Here is a 14568-nt window from a genome sequence, read left to right as displayed (position 1 = left end):
AGGGCATCAGAGCCAATCTGAGAGACAGGTTTTATAGGTTTATGGACCCTGACTTCTGCACCAAACTTGCTCCAACTTTCCAAAGCCATCACCTTGAGGCCTGCTGAGCACATAGGCAGATTATTAAGGGTGAGAGATGCCTCCAGAGCTTGAATATGATCCAAAGAACCAGGCCTCTCTCTCAGAGCAACTCACAACGATGTATGTTTCACAAAACAGACCTTTCATAAAAGAAAAAAAGAAAAGCGTATCTCTAGGGCCCCCACCTTTTCTCCAGGATCTTTTGTGCTGTGTACTGGACCTCTGGTGAGACCATTCTTGTGATTTCAGATAAGGGGTCTGTACAGGCTGAGTGGGTATGGGGGTCATTGGCAGCCATACTTCTCCCCTCCACCCTTATCTCCCTGCCCGGCACTGCACAGCCTTTCCTGCTTGAAACGGTATCCTTCCACCTTCTCTGAGTGGGAACCAGTACAAAGCAGAAGCTCCGGTTCCTTGTGCAGTGTGATTAAGGGTCAGATCATCGCTCTTGGCTCTTCCTCTTGGCCTCCAGACAAGGCTACAAGGCTAAGCACACGCAAGCACGGGTCTCTGGCTGCTGACCACTGTCAGCAGTTCCGTTGCTGCTTCCCCCAGGGCTAAACAGCCCACGCTGCAGCTGAATATGCTGTGTTATTTCCCCACATGTGACATCAGTGTCACAGAAGCTCGACAGAAGTTCTACCCAGGTGCAGCGAGGGTGCCGCTGAAACCAGCGGGATGAGGGGACACGTGGGGACAACGTCATCCAGTGCCTGGTGGTTTAATGATGCGGAGTGAGTGCACCAGTGCATGACCATGCATGGCCCAGTGCAAGTAGATATGGGTGGAACATGCTTCCACCGGTCATGCAGGGTCACTGTGGGGACCCACCCCAAGGGTGATCAAAGCTCCTACCCAAGACTAGGTTTTCCAGATCGTGGACTTTACGCACCTAAAGCTTTGATGATGCTGACCGTTATCTCACTTTTTCATAGGAGACTTCCAGTTGACTGTATTCCCCAACACTTTTCCCAGAATCCCAGGGATACTGCAGAGTCCAGGTGCCATCAATCCATGTGAGGGATGGAGGGCCCTTTGCCTATTCTTCCTATGCGGGTTCTAGAAAGCGAGCTAAGGAAAGTCTCAGCTCTGTACTAGGGAGGAGGCTGTGGTGATGTTACATTTCCTGGACACTGAGCATCAGGACAATGCCAGACAGGGTAACTCCAGAAGAAGAGGTGCTTTCCTCTGCTGTGAGTGTTTTCTGAGTAGATAGAAATGTGTTGGCTGCAATATGTTAAAAACATAAGGCATCCATTAGGTAGGAGAAAAGCAATTCACGAAGAGAAGTGGTAGAATTTCTTGACTTCAAAAGCAGTATTGATAGACAGCAAGAGTGACTTTATGCCAAAAAAGAAAAGATATATATGCCTAAAGAATAGAAATAGCATCTTTAGGATATTCAAAGATTCCAAAATTTTTTTTTTAATTTCATAGTGTTATCACGTGATGTAGGTTAAGAGAAATCACAAAGAAATACAAATATTAAATGTCACATGAAAGTTAAGCCCACTGGTTATTAAACTTAACCATGAACATGTAGGGGAGCTATCTGCCCCAAACTTTCTGCTACTTTGATAAATCCCAGAGTGGTGTTGATAAGGAGACTCTTTTAGGGCTGTGGTCTTACTATATAAAAGTGGGGGAGAGTGATCAAAACCAGATGGGACATTAATAACTCCTTTATCTGTGTAAATGTAGCAGCAGACACTTATTAGATAATAACACTCTAATAACACTGATAATGTCTCATATATGCATATATGTGTAAAAAATGAATAAAATGAGGGACCAGGGGATCTTCTTAGCTTTGATCAAATATGCAGGCTCATTTAGCTCTCAGAGTCACTCAGAAGGGTAACAGGATCAAAGCATTTCAAGCAGGCAGCATCTGATAATTCTGTTCAATGGGAGAAGTTCTTGGAACAACCCGTGATGCAGACCAGGCCCTAGTCTCTGCCCACCTGCCCCCTGCAGGGGGCAGCTTAGGTGTGAGATGAATTTACACCCGTGTAAGTGTTATCTCCCCTAGAGTCTTCTTCCATTTGGAATCAGTGCCTCTTGTATAAAGTTCATGAGCCTCGCTTCCAGACCCCTAGTAAGCACATGGCCAATTACAAGGATCACTGCATTCAGAGATGCCCATGCTACGGGTTTCCACATTGTTATAGTTCATCAGAAATCCCTCCTAGCCAAGATACAACTTATCAAGCAGAGGTCATTTTTACCATAGTCAATTTTGTCTAGAAATGTAGCTGACATTCTTCCTTTCTTTGGTTTCTGGAAAAGAGCTGGGAAATTAGCCTAAGATTAAACTTGTCCTGGAGAAGTAGAAAGGTTATTAAACTTTTACCCACAAGAATGAAAATGATTTACCGTTATTTCTTCCTTTACTATACTAAGCATCACTTTCTTTTTCAAAATATTTAAAAGAAGCACATTCTGCATTTTGTTATCCAAAAAATGCATTGTGATGCTAAGTATAGAAAGACTTTCAAGGTTTTTAAATTGCAGATCATTTAAGCAACCTAATTAGATCAAACACACCTGGAATTTCTGAGTATGTACATGAGGGGAAAAAATTAGTTAAAACATCCTGATTTTAAAAACTTCGGATCGTTCACGAACCTTCTAAATGCTCAATTAAAAAAACAAAACAAAACAAAACAAAAAAAACCTGATGTGAAGAATTAAATACTATTGACCACAAGAGGGAAGCCTAGGCCCATTTTTACTATGCTTTGAGGGGGGCAGGGGGGAAGGAAAGTGATGCTTCCTGAGAACCTTTAAAATATTCACCAATAAACGCAGTGTATAAGACAAAGCAACTGTCATCCCCACCTGAGGCTTGCATTTGTGGTTGGCGTGGTTTTGGTGTTTCGAATGGACTTGCTGTTTGACTCCATGTATTACGGGCTACAGTTAGAGATGTGATTTACAAAACTACCTTCCCACTTTCTAAGTGAGAACATGGACCAAAAGACCAGACTTCTGTAAATCTCGGTTTCCTCAGAATAAACTGGAAATATAATGGTGGAAAACACAATGGTGACATTTAATATGATATTAAGTATCTTATTGGGCTTCCCTAGTGGCTCAGTAGTAAGGCTCCACCTGCAATGCAGGAGACCCGGGTTCTATCCCTGGGTTGGGAAGATCCCCTGGGAAAGGAACTGGCAACCCACTCCAGTATTTTTGCCTGGAGAATCCCACGCACAGAGGAGCCTGGTGGGCTACAGTCCATGGGGTCACGAGAGTCAGAGAAGCCTTAGAGATTACACCACCATCACCATTAAAATTAAAGTATTTTGATTGGTAAGGGAGAAACAGTGCACCAGAAAAGACTCTCATGGTTTGATAAAAACATTGGTGTTGACATTATAAAACATTTTCCAGCACTGGCCATTTCTCATGTATCATCCTATCTAAGTCTTGAAATGACCTGTCTTAGATGCCATTCACCCACTCATGGTCTCCCTGGATCTACTGTGATCACCTTACAAACCTCTCCCTTTCAGTCTGTGCTTTATCCATACTATGTTAATGTGAAGAAGAACCACCTTCTTGGCATGACCTCCATTTTTTTGGAAAATGTCTTTTATTTATCATAACATTCAGACTTGAAAACTAACTATAAAATACTTTTTTTTTTTTATCATTTTCTTTACCACCTTCCTCATTCTAAGCCAGTCAGTCAGCAGGCCTAAGTGGCCATTCCTCACACTTCACTTTGCCACAGATTGGCAATATGACATATGGAATTAGAAATGGCTCTGAAAATAATTTGCCAGAATATGGAGGGAACAGAAAACGGTGCCAAAGGAGTGAATCAGTCATTGATTGGGCACAAGGAGGCAGCTGTTGAAGGCAGCAGCTCTCAGGCTTCACTGGGGTTTTTTCCAAACTAATCTTTTCTTCACAGTCTTTCAATTACCACATTCAGTCCACATCTGTTAGAACAGACAAAGAAATTGAGAAGAACCAACTGGCCCTCGATACTCAAATCATAGCAGTGGAGCCTGTGGAAATATTCTGAGAGGTGGATTTGAAGTTTCCAACTCCTCCCCTGACATGAGTGTGTGTGTGTGTGTAACTTCTTATTTACAAAAACTACACAAAGAAAAGTGACTTCAAACCCCTGAGAGCTTGTACAAGCTCAGGTCTTTGAAACATCAGATATCAAATGGGGTAAAGAGAAAATGGATCAAATTCTCAGACTCTCATCTTCCCAGAGTGGCACAGGGCATATGGCTCAGCACTTCAGTCGTGTCCGCCTCTTTTCAACCCCATGGATGGAGTCCACCAGCCTCCTCTGTCCATGGAATTATCCTGGCAAGAATACTAGAGTGGGTTGCTATTTCCTTTTCTAGGGGATCTTCCCAACCCAGGGACTGAACTAGCATCTCTTGCACTGGCAGGCAGATTCATTTCCCACTGAGCCATCTGGGAAGCCCCTTGTCTATATGGTAAGGAATAAAATTAAGAATATTGCATCTCCCAGGATCTCCCTAGCCCCCGGCTTCTGAATGTGGCCTACATTCTGCCAGTGAAACTTAGTATCGTGAGATTCAGGAAGCACAGACAGGCTGAGAGTTTCTCAGGTAGTGGACGCAAGGGTTCACAGACGAAAATCTTGGCAGCATCCTTGGTTTCCCAAGACCTTCCTTCCTCTTGGGTTCTAGAGGAGCCGTGATGTCAGCAGTGGCCCCTACAGGTCCCTCCCTCTCAGAGTTACGGGTCTGCACTGACCTGTGCACCCCCAGGCTTCCTAACGGTTTGAAGATATAATTCCCTTAATAGAGTAGAATTGTAATAAATAACTCTGTGTAGGGTGTCCTCAGGGATTTCTATTTCCTGAATGAGTTCTGACTAGTACAGAAGCTCCTCACCTTTTAATGTCAGAGACGACCTCAATCAGGTACCCTCAAAAATTCCCTCAAACGCACAGGAAGTTAGAGGTCAGGAAAAAACAGGGAACCGTGATTAATGTCCAAATAGAAACTTCTTTCTCATCACATAGAAAGGGAACTGAAAGTCTGTTCTAAAGACTCTCCAATTTAGTAATCTCAGGAAGAGAACCAATCAGTGCCTTAGGACTGAATGACATCATACGTTGCTGGACAACACTTGGGTTGAAGGTGCTATTATAAGACGAAAAATGCAAAGATGTGTAGTCTCTGAGTTTACTATGCATTTATTGAGCATCTTGTAAGAACAAGCCATTATGGCAGCCAGCAAAGGGCAGGCATGGAAAGGTCATTCTTGGTTAAGTGTCATTACAGGAGGTTGGGATAGAGTTGATGATGAGCCTGCAGTATAAGCCCACATGATAAGCAGCAACTTACTCTGTAGAACTCTCATCTGGCTCATTCCACTATCTTCAGGAAGCACAGTCCTCAACAATGTTAAGGCAGAACTGTTCGTGCATCCTCCCAGGGATATAGAAGTCCCTATCAGAGGATGTTCAAAACTCTTAATTACAATCAACCATGTATAGAGTGTTGACTCATGAATTGTGAGGAGAGTTGTAGGGCAGGGTAAGGCCTCAGCAGTGTAGAAAAGAGTGTGAACTATCCACCCTAAGTATCCATTGAGATCTTAAGTGGTGAACTCACCATCTCATGAGCCGTGGCACTGCCAGATCTCTCCTCCTTGGAAGTATCTGGATCCCAGCCTTTTCTGGGTGGCTTAACAATTTTTCTACTTTGCTATATTTTCAAAAACATGAAGGTCCATCAACATGACATAACTTTCTGTATTCTCAATGGTGAGCATCAAAATAACTTCTTTGAATCAGAACTTTCATCGCGAGGAAAGAATGGTAAAGCATTCCTGCAGGTTATTATCTTTAATCTTCCAGTTAAAATAAGTTCTGCCCTGTATATATATATATATAGATATTCATCTATCTGAGTCTTCAAAAATAAGTGTGTGCCTAACAGTCTTCTCCAATCTCGAGTGATATGTGAGTAATAAGAATTAGGAATAGGCTCTCTCTTTCCAATCTACTGTCTCCAGTAACCACAACCTATGTTCCAAGGTACAGCTTTCCATCTCTCTCCAGCTTTGGGTGTGTTGGAGCTCAGTTTCTCCTCCAATGTTCTCTATATACGAAAGAGCCAGGGATCCCAAGCTCTTGGACAGAACTGGCCATCTTGGAGTTTAAGACACTTGAGGAGAATCCTCAAGTAAAAAGTGGCATCTTAAGTGAAGCTTTGTCACTCGGCACTGCCAAGATTCAGGCATTCCTCATAGCCTGACACTGTACCTTGTCTTTATATGACCTGTTGTCCCTTAAATAAATTCCCCAGCTGTCACAGCACAGAACCATGATTTGCCATTAACTCTCACCTTAGGATATTCCCATTGATTCTATTCTCACTAATGTGCTTCAGGTAGATCCCTTTCTAGAACTTGGCTTGAGTTGGAAGAGTCTGTGGATGATTGTCCACTATTCTTGAAAGCTCAGTTTTTCATTCTTTTTGTTTGGTTGTGAGTTTGGTTAATTAAGAAGTTCCTTTTCATCAAATGCACAAAGCTTCTCCTTTCCTGGACCCTTTGCAAGAGTCTTTCCCTTAGCAACAGCAGTGTCATCTCAAAAGATTTTTCTGATTGGCTGCAGCTCAACTGAGTTTAAATTTTTAATCAGTCAGACTCTATGACACCCTACATTCTCTTTTCTCATATTCCTGTCTGTTCTAATCCACCTTGAGCTCTCATCAAGACACGGACCCTCATCAAGACACCAAAGAAGAAAATGGCCATAACCAGGGTCCCAATATTAGGACTTTTCATCACTGTCCTGATCAGCCTACAGGAATCGTGGGCTATTAAAGGTAAGTGCTGAGTTCAAAACTAGGAATAAATAAGTTCTGAGAGCTTTGGAGAAACGAACTGTGGACGTTTGCAAGACAGTCTTTATAATGAAAGAGAAATGTGACAGGTATTATGTGGGTCTAACTCTAGAATTATAATAAATTGTAATTGGAAGAGTTCTCTCCTCACCACGAATTGAAGTAAGTAAAACCAAGAAATATAACTAAAATTAGAGGAGCAAAATTGAGCTGTGTTCTGATTCATGCTATTGACTTTGATATAAACCAAACTTGCAGGGAGATATTTTCTGACAGGCATTAACAAGTTAACTTTCTGTACTTTCATTTTTCATTCCTGGAAAATTAGTAAAAGTTAAAACCTCCAGTAATTTTGTGAGGATTAAATCAGAAAAAAAAAAATATCAGAATTTCTTGGCACCTGTTCTAAGCTATTTTTACCTTGGTAGCTATTTTTTGGCCTATGAATCCCAGCAGCCTATTTGGAGCACAGACATTATATTGAAGACCATTAGAAAGGAAAGCCATCAAAAAGCAACCATCCACCCAAGGGAGGGGGAAGGACAGGTATGCTGATATGAGTCGCATTTAATAGACAGCCTCTTGGGACAGTAACAGCCCCAATTAGAATGGAACTTACAGGGCCTTTTGGTCACTATGGCTTAGTAATATTTCCAGAGAGTGGAAAAACGAGAAAGAAATGGAGAGTCTGATGTTATTCTCTCCCATCTTCAGAGCAAATATTGTGTGCGTTTATTATGAAAAAATATTCCTCACCTGGAGTGACCCCCAAAGAGGGTGGCAAGGTGGTAGATAGGCTGGAAATAAGTAAAGACTCATGATGACAGCTGTAGGTTTCTATTGCCCAGAAAGAGCCATATATGAGGATGCCTACCATAAAGGATAACTTCCCCTGGAGTGAAAAAAGGAAGTTAGAATGTGTGCGTGTGTGTGTGTGTGTGTGTGCGTGTGTGTGTGTTAATAGCTGCAGATGCGAAATAAATCCCTGCCTATCAATGTACAGTCAGAGTTTAAAACCCACCTCTCATTTGCATACACCACAAAGGCAACATACTATTCAATTGTAGCTTTCTTGTTTGAAATCAGTTATTCCTTTAGTACAGATTATTCTCCCTGTCAACCATAACAGAATGTGTCCCTTAATGACAGTCTAATTTAAATATCTTTAAGATACAAGGGAATGGTGATGAGGTCAATCCAAATGTAATCATCCCCTCAGAGGGATGCAGGATGTGGGTATGGATACAGGAAAGTCAGTGCTCTACAATGCTACAAGGTCTCACACTGAATTATTTGGATACCATCATCTCCATTCATACATTTCATGGCTCTGGTCCTTAAACACAAAGCTATTTCTGATGCTAAAGTACTTGCTGTAGTCCTGATGATATACTAAGAAATTACTCAAAACTAGTCTCATTTCATCTTAAAAACAAACGCAGCATAGAAACAAAGCCACAGCACAATATAATGAAAAACCTACATACAAGTAGATAAAGTGATCTACTCAAGATCACTAGGTAGCTGAATGAGAGTTTGAGATTTAATTTGATTTCAAGTTCATACACAACTTTTTAAACAGTGTTTCTCTCTTCTTAGAGCTGCAGTGCTCTGAGACATGCCCTGGGATTCTGGCTTAAGGAGATTTAATTTCTAGGTCAAGAGTGTGAGGGAACATTTGTCTTATAAGAGCTGCTACTGGATTTCCAAAGAGGGAATCATTTCTCAGTCAGTAACAAGGAATCAAACAAAAGTTTCATGGGACTCCGGGTTTTCAGCCCTCATTTCCTTCAGCCCACACACTGTCCCTTTGCTTCTCCACCCCTAGCTCTGCTCAACATGAATTTCCTCCACGCAGGCCTTGTCCTTCAACCCATCCCTCCTCTCCACCGCTCCTCCTTCCCACGTGGCCCTCTCTTTCTACCACCCCTGCCCACATATGTGCATCTCACATCCTGGGTTCTTCTCCATCTTCCTCTCCTGGTTCCCACCCTGACCCCCTTTCTTGTCGTTTCAGAGGACCATGTGATCATCCAGGCTGAGTTCTATCTGAACCCTGAGGAATCAGCCGAGTTTATGTTTGACTTTGATGGTGATGAGATTTTCCACGTGGATATGCAGAAGAAGGAGACAGTGTGGCGGCTTCCAGAATTTGGACGTTTTGCCAGCTTTGAGGCTCAGGGTGCCCTGGCCAATATGGCTGTGATGAAAGCCAACCTGGACATCATGATAAAGCGCTCCAACAACACCCCGAACACCAATGGTACCTCTGCTCCAGTCCTCCTAGACTTGGGAATTGTAGCTTTAAACAGATGCTTGAGCTCTTTGGTTTTTGTTACTGAGACTTTCCCCTCAGGGCCTATTCTTGTCGTATGCAAACCCCACATTCTTATGCCACCGGCCCAAAAACTTCATGAATTTTCTCCTTTCTTGATGTGCTCACATCTTGCCTTTGGCAATCATGGTCTCTCATAAAGCCTTTGCCCTGAGTCCATGCTGGGGGAGCTAGGAATGAGGTCATTGAATATGTTATGCCCAGTACTGGTTCCCCTTTCATGGGGGAGGGAATAAGAGCTGGGTATCTGAGACCACAGCATAGATTCCCAAGACAGTTTCAGCTACTATGTCAGCCTTGAGGGGAGGAAGAGGGGCAGGGCTAAGCAGGGAAGGCTAATTTCTGTCGCTTGTCTCCCAGTTCCTCCAGAAGTGACTCTGCTCCCAAACAAGCCTGTGGAACTGGGAGAGCCCAACACACTCATCTGCTTCACTGACAAGTTCTCGCCACCCGTGATCAGTGTCACGTGGCTTCGAAATGGCATACCTGTCACTGACGGAGTGTCACAGACGGTCTTCCTGCCCAGGGATGACCACCTTTTCCGCAAGTTCCACTACCTCCCCTTCCTGCCCACAACAGAGGACGTCTATGACTGCAAGGTGGAGCACTGGGGTCTGAACGAGCCTCTTCTCAAGCACTGGGGTGAGAACCGCCCTTCAGTCTCCTTTACTTCATTGCTCCTCCTGTGATGCATGTGTCTGGTCCTTAGGACCCCGAGGATCTGCTTCACAACTGCTCCAGTTCTGGTTTCTGGTCTTCTCCCATTGCTCTGCTTTCCCCTCTTCTCGTCTGTAATTCCCTGACATCATCCTGTCTTCCTCTCATTTAATTGGTGAAAAAAAAAATATTCTTTTGACTAAGCATCATATATTTTGTGCTAAGTGCTGCTGCCTACCACATGCATTTCTTATGTACTCTGACTTATTTTTCCCCAGAGTATGAAGCTCCAGCCCCTCTCCCAGAGACTACAGAGAATGCGGTGTGTGCCCTGGGCCTGATTGTGGCTCTGGTGGGCATCATTGCAGGGACCATCTTCATCATCAAGGGCGTGCGCAAAGCCAACACTGTTGAAGGCCGAGGGCCTCTGTGAGGCACCTGCAGGTGAGTCTGCTGTGGTCAGAGGATGACATCTCTGGAATGATTCCAGAGGAGGAAAAGAGTGAGGAAAAGGACACACGATGCCTTTAAAGGAAAACCATTCCTAAAGTCATGGCTCCTGATTCATCACACTGGACAGAATCAGACATTGTCATCGTCTGATATCCCCAAGCCCTACATTCCATACGTGTCCCCAGAGATCATGCCTTCGGTCTTGGAAACTATCTCCAGTACCCAAAATAGTTGTTTCACATTAAAATAGTGAGTCCAATGATCTGGGAAAGTCAGCCTCAAAATTACAACACTTCCTGGCTTTATATTTCCTGAGATAAGACATCAGCTTTGAAGCATTTCCAGAATGTCACTTTTGGAGGGTGTAGGGTAACTGTATGAAGTGGAAATCTCTTGGAGACCCATGCCTGCTTTTGCCCCTCTATTCTGAGAGGAAAAAAAAAAAGGGTGTCAGAAGATCTAAGAGAAAGTGAAACATGGCCTGATCCCTCATTCTTTCAGGGAAGGTAGGAAATAGCAGTTCATGTTGGAAAGGTTGCATTTATGAGAGGTCGCACAAATATTAAGAGGCTTTTCCAAAGTCAGGGGTTAAGGAGTAAGAGTAAGGAATCTGAAGATAAGAGCTCAAAATATTCATCTTAAACGCTACAGTAACTACGTGTGTTCTGCTACAGGTAACGGACTTTGTTAGAGAGAAGATCAATGAAGATATTTCTGCCTTAATAGCTTTACAAACCTGGCAATGCTCCAACTGTTCACCTCACTGAAGACAACCATGCTTCAGCATTTCCCAGTCCTTTACTTACGCTGAGAGTAAGATGCCTTCCACAGTCTCCAGGTTCTAATGTGTAGTTATTCCCTGTCTACTGCTCCTTCTTGTATTGGTTTTCCCTCCATTCTCCACTGTCTTCTTATTATCACCATGTAATGCCTTTGGAATAGACCCCATAGGATCCTTTTTTTTCCTGCTATGGAACCTTTGGAAAGTTCTATGGGGGCATCTCTTGTATACTCATTACTTGGAGTTTCTTCAAACTGTGATTGTCATTTTTCTGAATACAGTAAACTTCAAGTGGGTCTCAGGTTGAAGTTTTTGGTGTCTGAGTCAGTTCTTCATGGAGGCTGGGGAATATAGATGATCCTTTCATCCTGTAATGTCTAAATGGTGAATGTATCTATAGGCTTTGTCGTTAATCAGAAATATCCTAGTTCATTAGAACTCTAGTCTCATTTGGAGGATCTACCAGCAATCCAGTTGTCACGGTCTGGTCCTCATCTGGAAAACACTAGAGTAAGGTTTATTTGTTGAGATATGACTTAACAACAAGTTCATAGTCTGGTTTGGATTCTTATGCCTCTGAATCAATGAGATATTTGGATCATGAATAGAGTGAATCTCAAACCTTAAGGCAGATTCTGATAGTGGAGGACACAGATGGTGGGGAACAGATGGTGGTGGAGTGGTGGGCACAATGGAAGCACATGCATATACGTAAGAGGGTTGGCACAGCAGCACCATGCATTTTAGGCTTAAGGAAGGGTGAGATTGGACACTGAGGGTTGGCATTGTCTGTCTTCTCAACATGCATGTTTGTGTGCTAAGTCGCTTCAATCATGTCCAACTCTGTGCAACTCCGTGGACTGTAGCCCCCCAGGTTCTTCTGTCCATGGGGATTCTCCAGGCAAGAACACTGAAGTGGGTTGCCATGCCCTCCTTCAGAAGATCTTCCTGACCCAGGGATCAAACCTATGTCTTTCGTCTTTTATGTCTCCTGCATTGGCAGGTGGATTCTTTATCACAAGCACCACCTGAGAAGCCCTTTTCTTAACATCTGGTGGTGGTGGTTTTGTTGCTAAGTTGTGTCCAACTCTTGCAACCCCATGGACAGTAGCCTGCCAGGCTCCTGTGTCCATGGGATTCTCCAGGCAACATTACTGGAGTGGGTTGCCATTTCCTTCACCAGGGGATTTTCCCAAACCAGGGATCAAACCCAGGTCTCCTGCATTGCAGGCAGACTCTTAAACTTTTTTTTTACATAAACTTTATCTTTTCTTAACATAGACTGAAGCTAATTTGCATCACATTGAATTATTATGAAAATAAATAAATAAATAAAAATGCAAGCAAATTTAGATATCATGCTTAGTGATAGTAATATTCCATATATTATAAATTCCACTATTTTCTTCAAAGTTTTAAGAGAAGCAAAACAAAAGCAAGCCAAATCAAGGCAGCATGACCTCGAAAGGATAGCAGAATATGCCATCACAAAATATGCCTCTTTGGCATAAAGATTATTTTGAGCCAATAGGTGATTTTAAATAATAGAACTTAAATTATTTGTTGCCCACAGGAGTCTACTATAGTAAATACTTCTGGTTTAGTATAAACTCAAATACAAAAAATTAAGCCACTTGGCTAAAAGAGATTAATCCCTCTTCCCATAAAGTATTTTATTTGGTACCAAATTTCAGTCTCTGGGTATTTTCCTTCTGATAGTTATCAGTTGTCCCCCTGATGAGCTGTGTTCTCTCAAGGGTCTTACAGGTATTCAAGGGAACTCCGGTAATATATCGGATGATCTCATCGTGCTTTGAGAAACAGGGACATGAACAGCAGAAAAAACTTCTTCAAACGTGATTTCGTAACCTCTTAATTTCACAGTGAAATGAGTTACCCTAATGATGACTGAGAGTGAGCTAGTAACAAATATCGAAACGTGAGAAGATGCCCAAAAAGGGGGGAAACTGTTAAAGTGATTACACAAGGAGGCCATTAGACTGAGGTGGCTTAAATGCCTTGGTAACCGACATAAGCAAGCCTAAACCCAAGTCAGTTCTAATACCTGTTAACGCACTCATATCCCAGAAAACGAATTTAAGAACAACCAATCACAAACACCCACTTAACACTTTTTCAACTCAGGCAGCCACTTAAGTTATAGCTAGTCAAATAATTTTCTTTCTTTCCTTCTGCCTCAGTTCTATAAAAGTCCTTTCCCCAACTTGTGTTTGTCGAGTGCTCCTAACCACTTTTAATTTGGCACTGCTGGATTTGAGTTCATGTTTCCTCAAACTCTTGAAAACACTTTGGTGGGCCCCAGCTTATCTGATTATAAATGATGTTGTATATTTAATTTTTGTTTAATGGCTTCATTGCCAAGTAGATATTTTTGGTTGGTTTTTAATTCTTCAGCCTTGATGAACTTTCTTGTTATTTGTAGCAGGGTTTTTTTGGGGGTAGGGAGCATACCTTGGAATCAAGAAAATGATACCATTCATGATAGCATCCAAAAGATGACAATTAGCAAGGAATAATATGATAAAAATGAGTAAGATTTCTATAGTTAAAACTATAGATCATCATTAGGAGAAATTAATGGATCTACATAAATGATTAGAATATAAAGTTTGGAGACAGTAGGAGTAAATATTTGAAAGATAATCAATTGTCTGTAAATCTATATTCAGTAAAAAAAAAAATAGATGGGGAAACAGTGAGAAACTTTGTTTTAGGGGGCTCAAAAATCACTGCAGATGGTGATTGCAACCATGAAATTACAAGATGCTTGTTCCTTGGAAGAAAAGCTATGACCAACCTAGACAACATATTAAAAAGCAGAGACAGTACTTTGCCAACAAAGGTCTGTCTAGTCAAAGCTATGGTTTTTCCAGTAGTCATGTACGGATGTGAGAGTTGGACTATAAAGAAAACTGAGTGCTGAAGAATTGATGCTATTTAACTGTGGTATTGTAGAAGACTCTTGAGAGTCCCTTGGACTGCAAGGAGATCCAACCAGCTCATCCTAAAGGAAATCAGTCCTGAATATTCATTGGAAGGACTGATGCTGAAGCTGAAGCTCTAATCCTTTGGTCACCTGATGTGAAGAACGGACTCATTTGAAAAGACCCTGATGCTGGGAAAGATTGAAGACAGGAGGAAAAGGGGATGACAGAGGATGAGATGGTTGGATGGCATCACCAACTTGATGGACATGGGTTTGAGCAAGCTCTGGGAGTTGGTGATGGACAGGGAAGCCTGGTGTGCTACAGTCCATGGGGTCGCAAAGAGTCAGACATGACTGAGTGACTGAAATGAAAAATCTCGTTAACATCATGGGAAGGGATTTTGTTTGCTTGGTTGCTTGACTCCTTGATTCAGTGTTTTGGGGTTTTGGTGGTTGTAGT

The 14568-nt window shown here is 42.4% G+C and overlaps 1 protein-coding gene across 2 annotated transcripts; it reads left to right on the top strand.

Moving 5' to 3' along the window:
* Positions 1 to 6749: 6749 nt before the first annotated feature.
* Positions 6750 to 11469, top strand: LOC101109747 (mamu class II histocompatibility antigen, DR alpha chain-like). 2 transcript variants are annotated; one of them, XM_012100429.5, is made up of 5 exons: positions 6750 to 6917; positions 8953 to 9198; positions 9631 to 9912; positions 10206 to 10371; positions 11055 to 11469. In XM_012100429.5, exons 1-4 carry the CDS (start codon positions 6839 to 6841, stop codon positions 10358 to 10360), a joined length of 762 nt encoding a protein of 253 aa, XP_011955819.2. In that variant the 5' UTR covers positions 6750 to 6838; the 3' UTR covers positions 10361 to 10371; positions 11055 to 11469. The 2 variants fall into 2 exon arrangements, with proteins under 2 accessions (XP_011955819.2, NP_001267646.1); NM_001280717.1 differs by lacking the exon at positions 11055 to 11469 and having other exon boundaries at positions 6839 to 6917; positions 10206 to 10360.
* The last annotated feature ends 3099 nt before the right edge of the window (positions 11470 to 14568 follow it).

This window comes from Ovis aries, chromosome 20, assembly GCF_016772045.2.
Source record: "Ovis aries strain OAR_USU_Benz2616 breed Rambouillet chromosome 20, ARS-UI_Ramb_v3.0, whole genome shotgun sequence".
In the NCBI taxonomy this organism is placed as follows: Eukaryota; Metazoa; Chordata; class Mammalia; order Artiodactyla; family Bovidae; genus Ovis; species Ovis aries.
Note: the sequence above shows the minus strand (reverse complement) of the source record. Positions and strands in the feature narration are given on the sequence as shown.

What these genes read in the sequence shown, in the direction of transcription:
- LOC101109747 (XM_012100429.5), top strand. Translation starts at nt 6,839, where the DNA reads ATGGCCATAACCAGGGTCCCAATATTAGGACTTTTCATCACTGTCCTG. An exon ending in GGAATCGTGGGCTATTAAAG is followed by an intron (nt 6,918 to 8,952) that starts GTAAGTGCTGAG and finishes TTGTCGTTTCAG; the next exon opens with AGGACCATGTGATCATCCAG. An exon ending in GCCTCTTCTCAAGCACTGGG is followed by an intron (nt 9,913 to 10,205) that starts GTGAGAACCGCC and finishes ATTTTTCCCCAG; the next exon opens with AGTATGAAGCTCCAGCCCCT.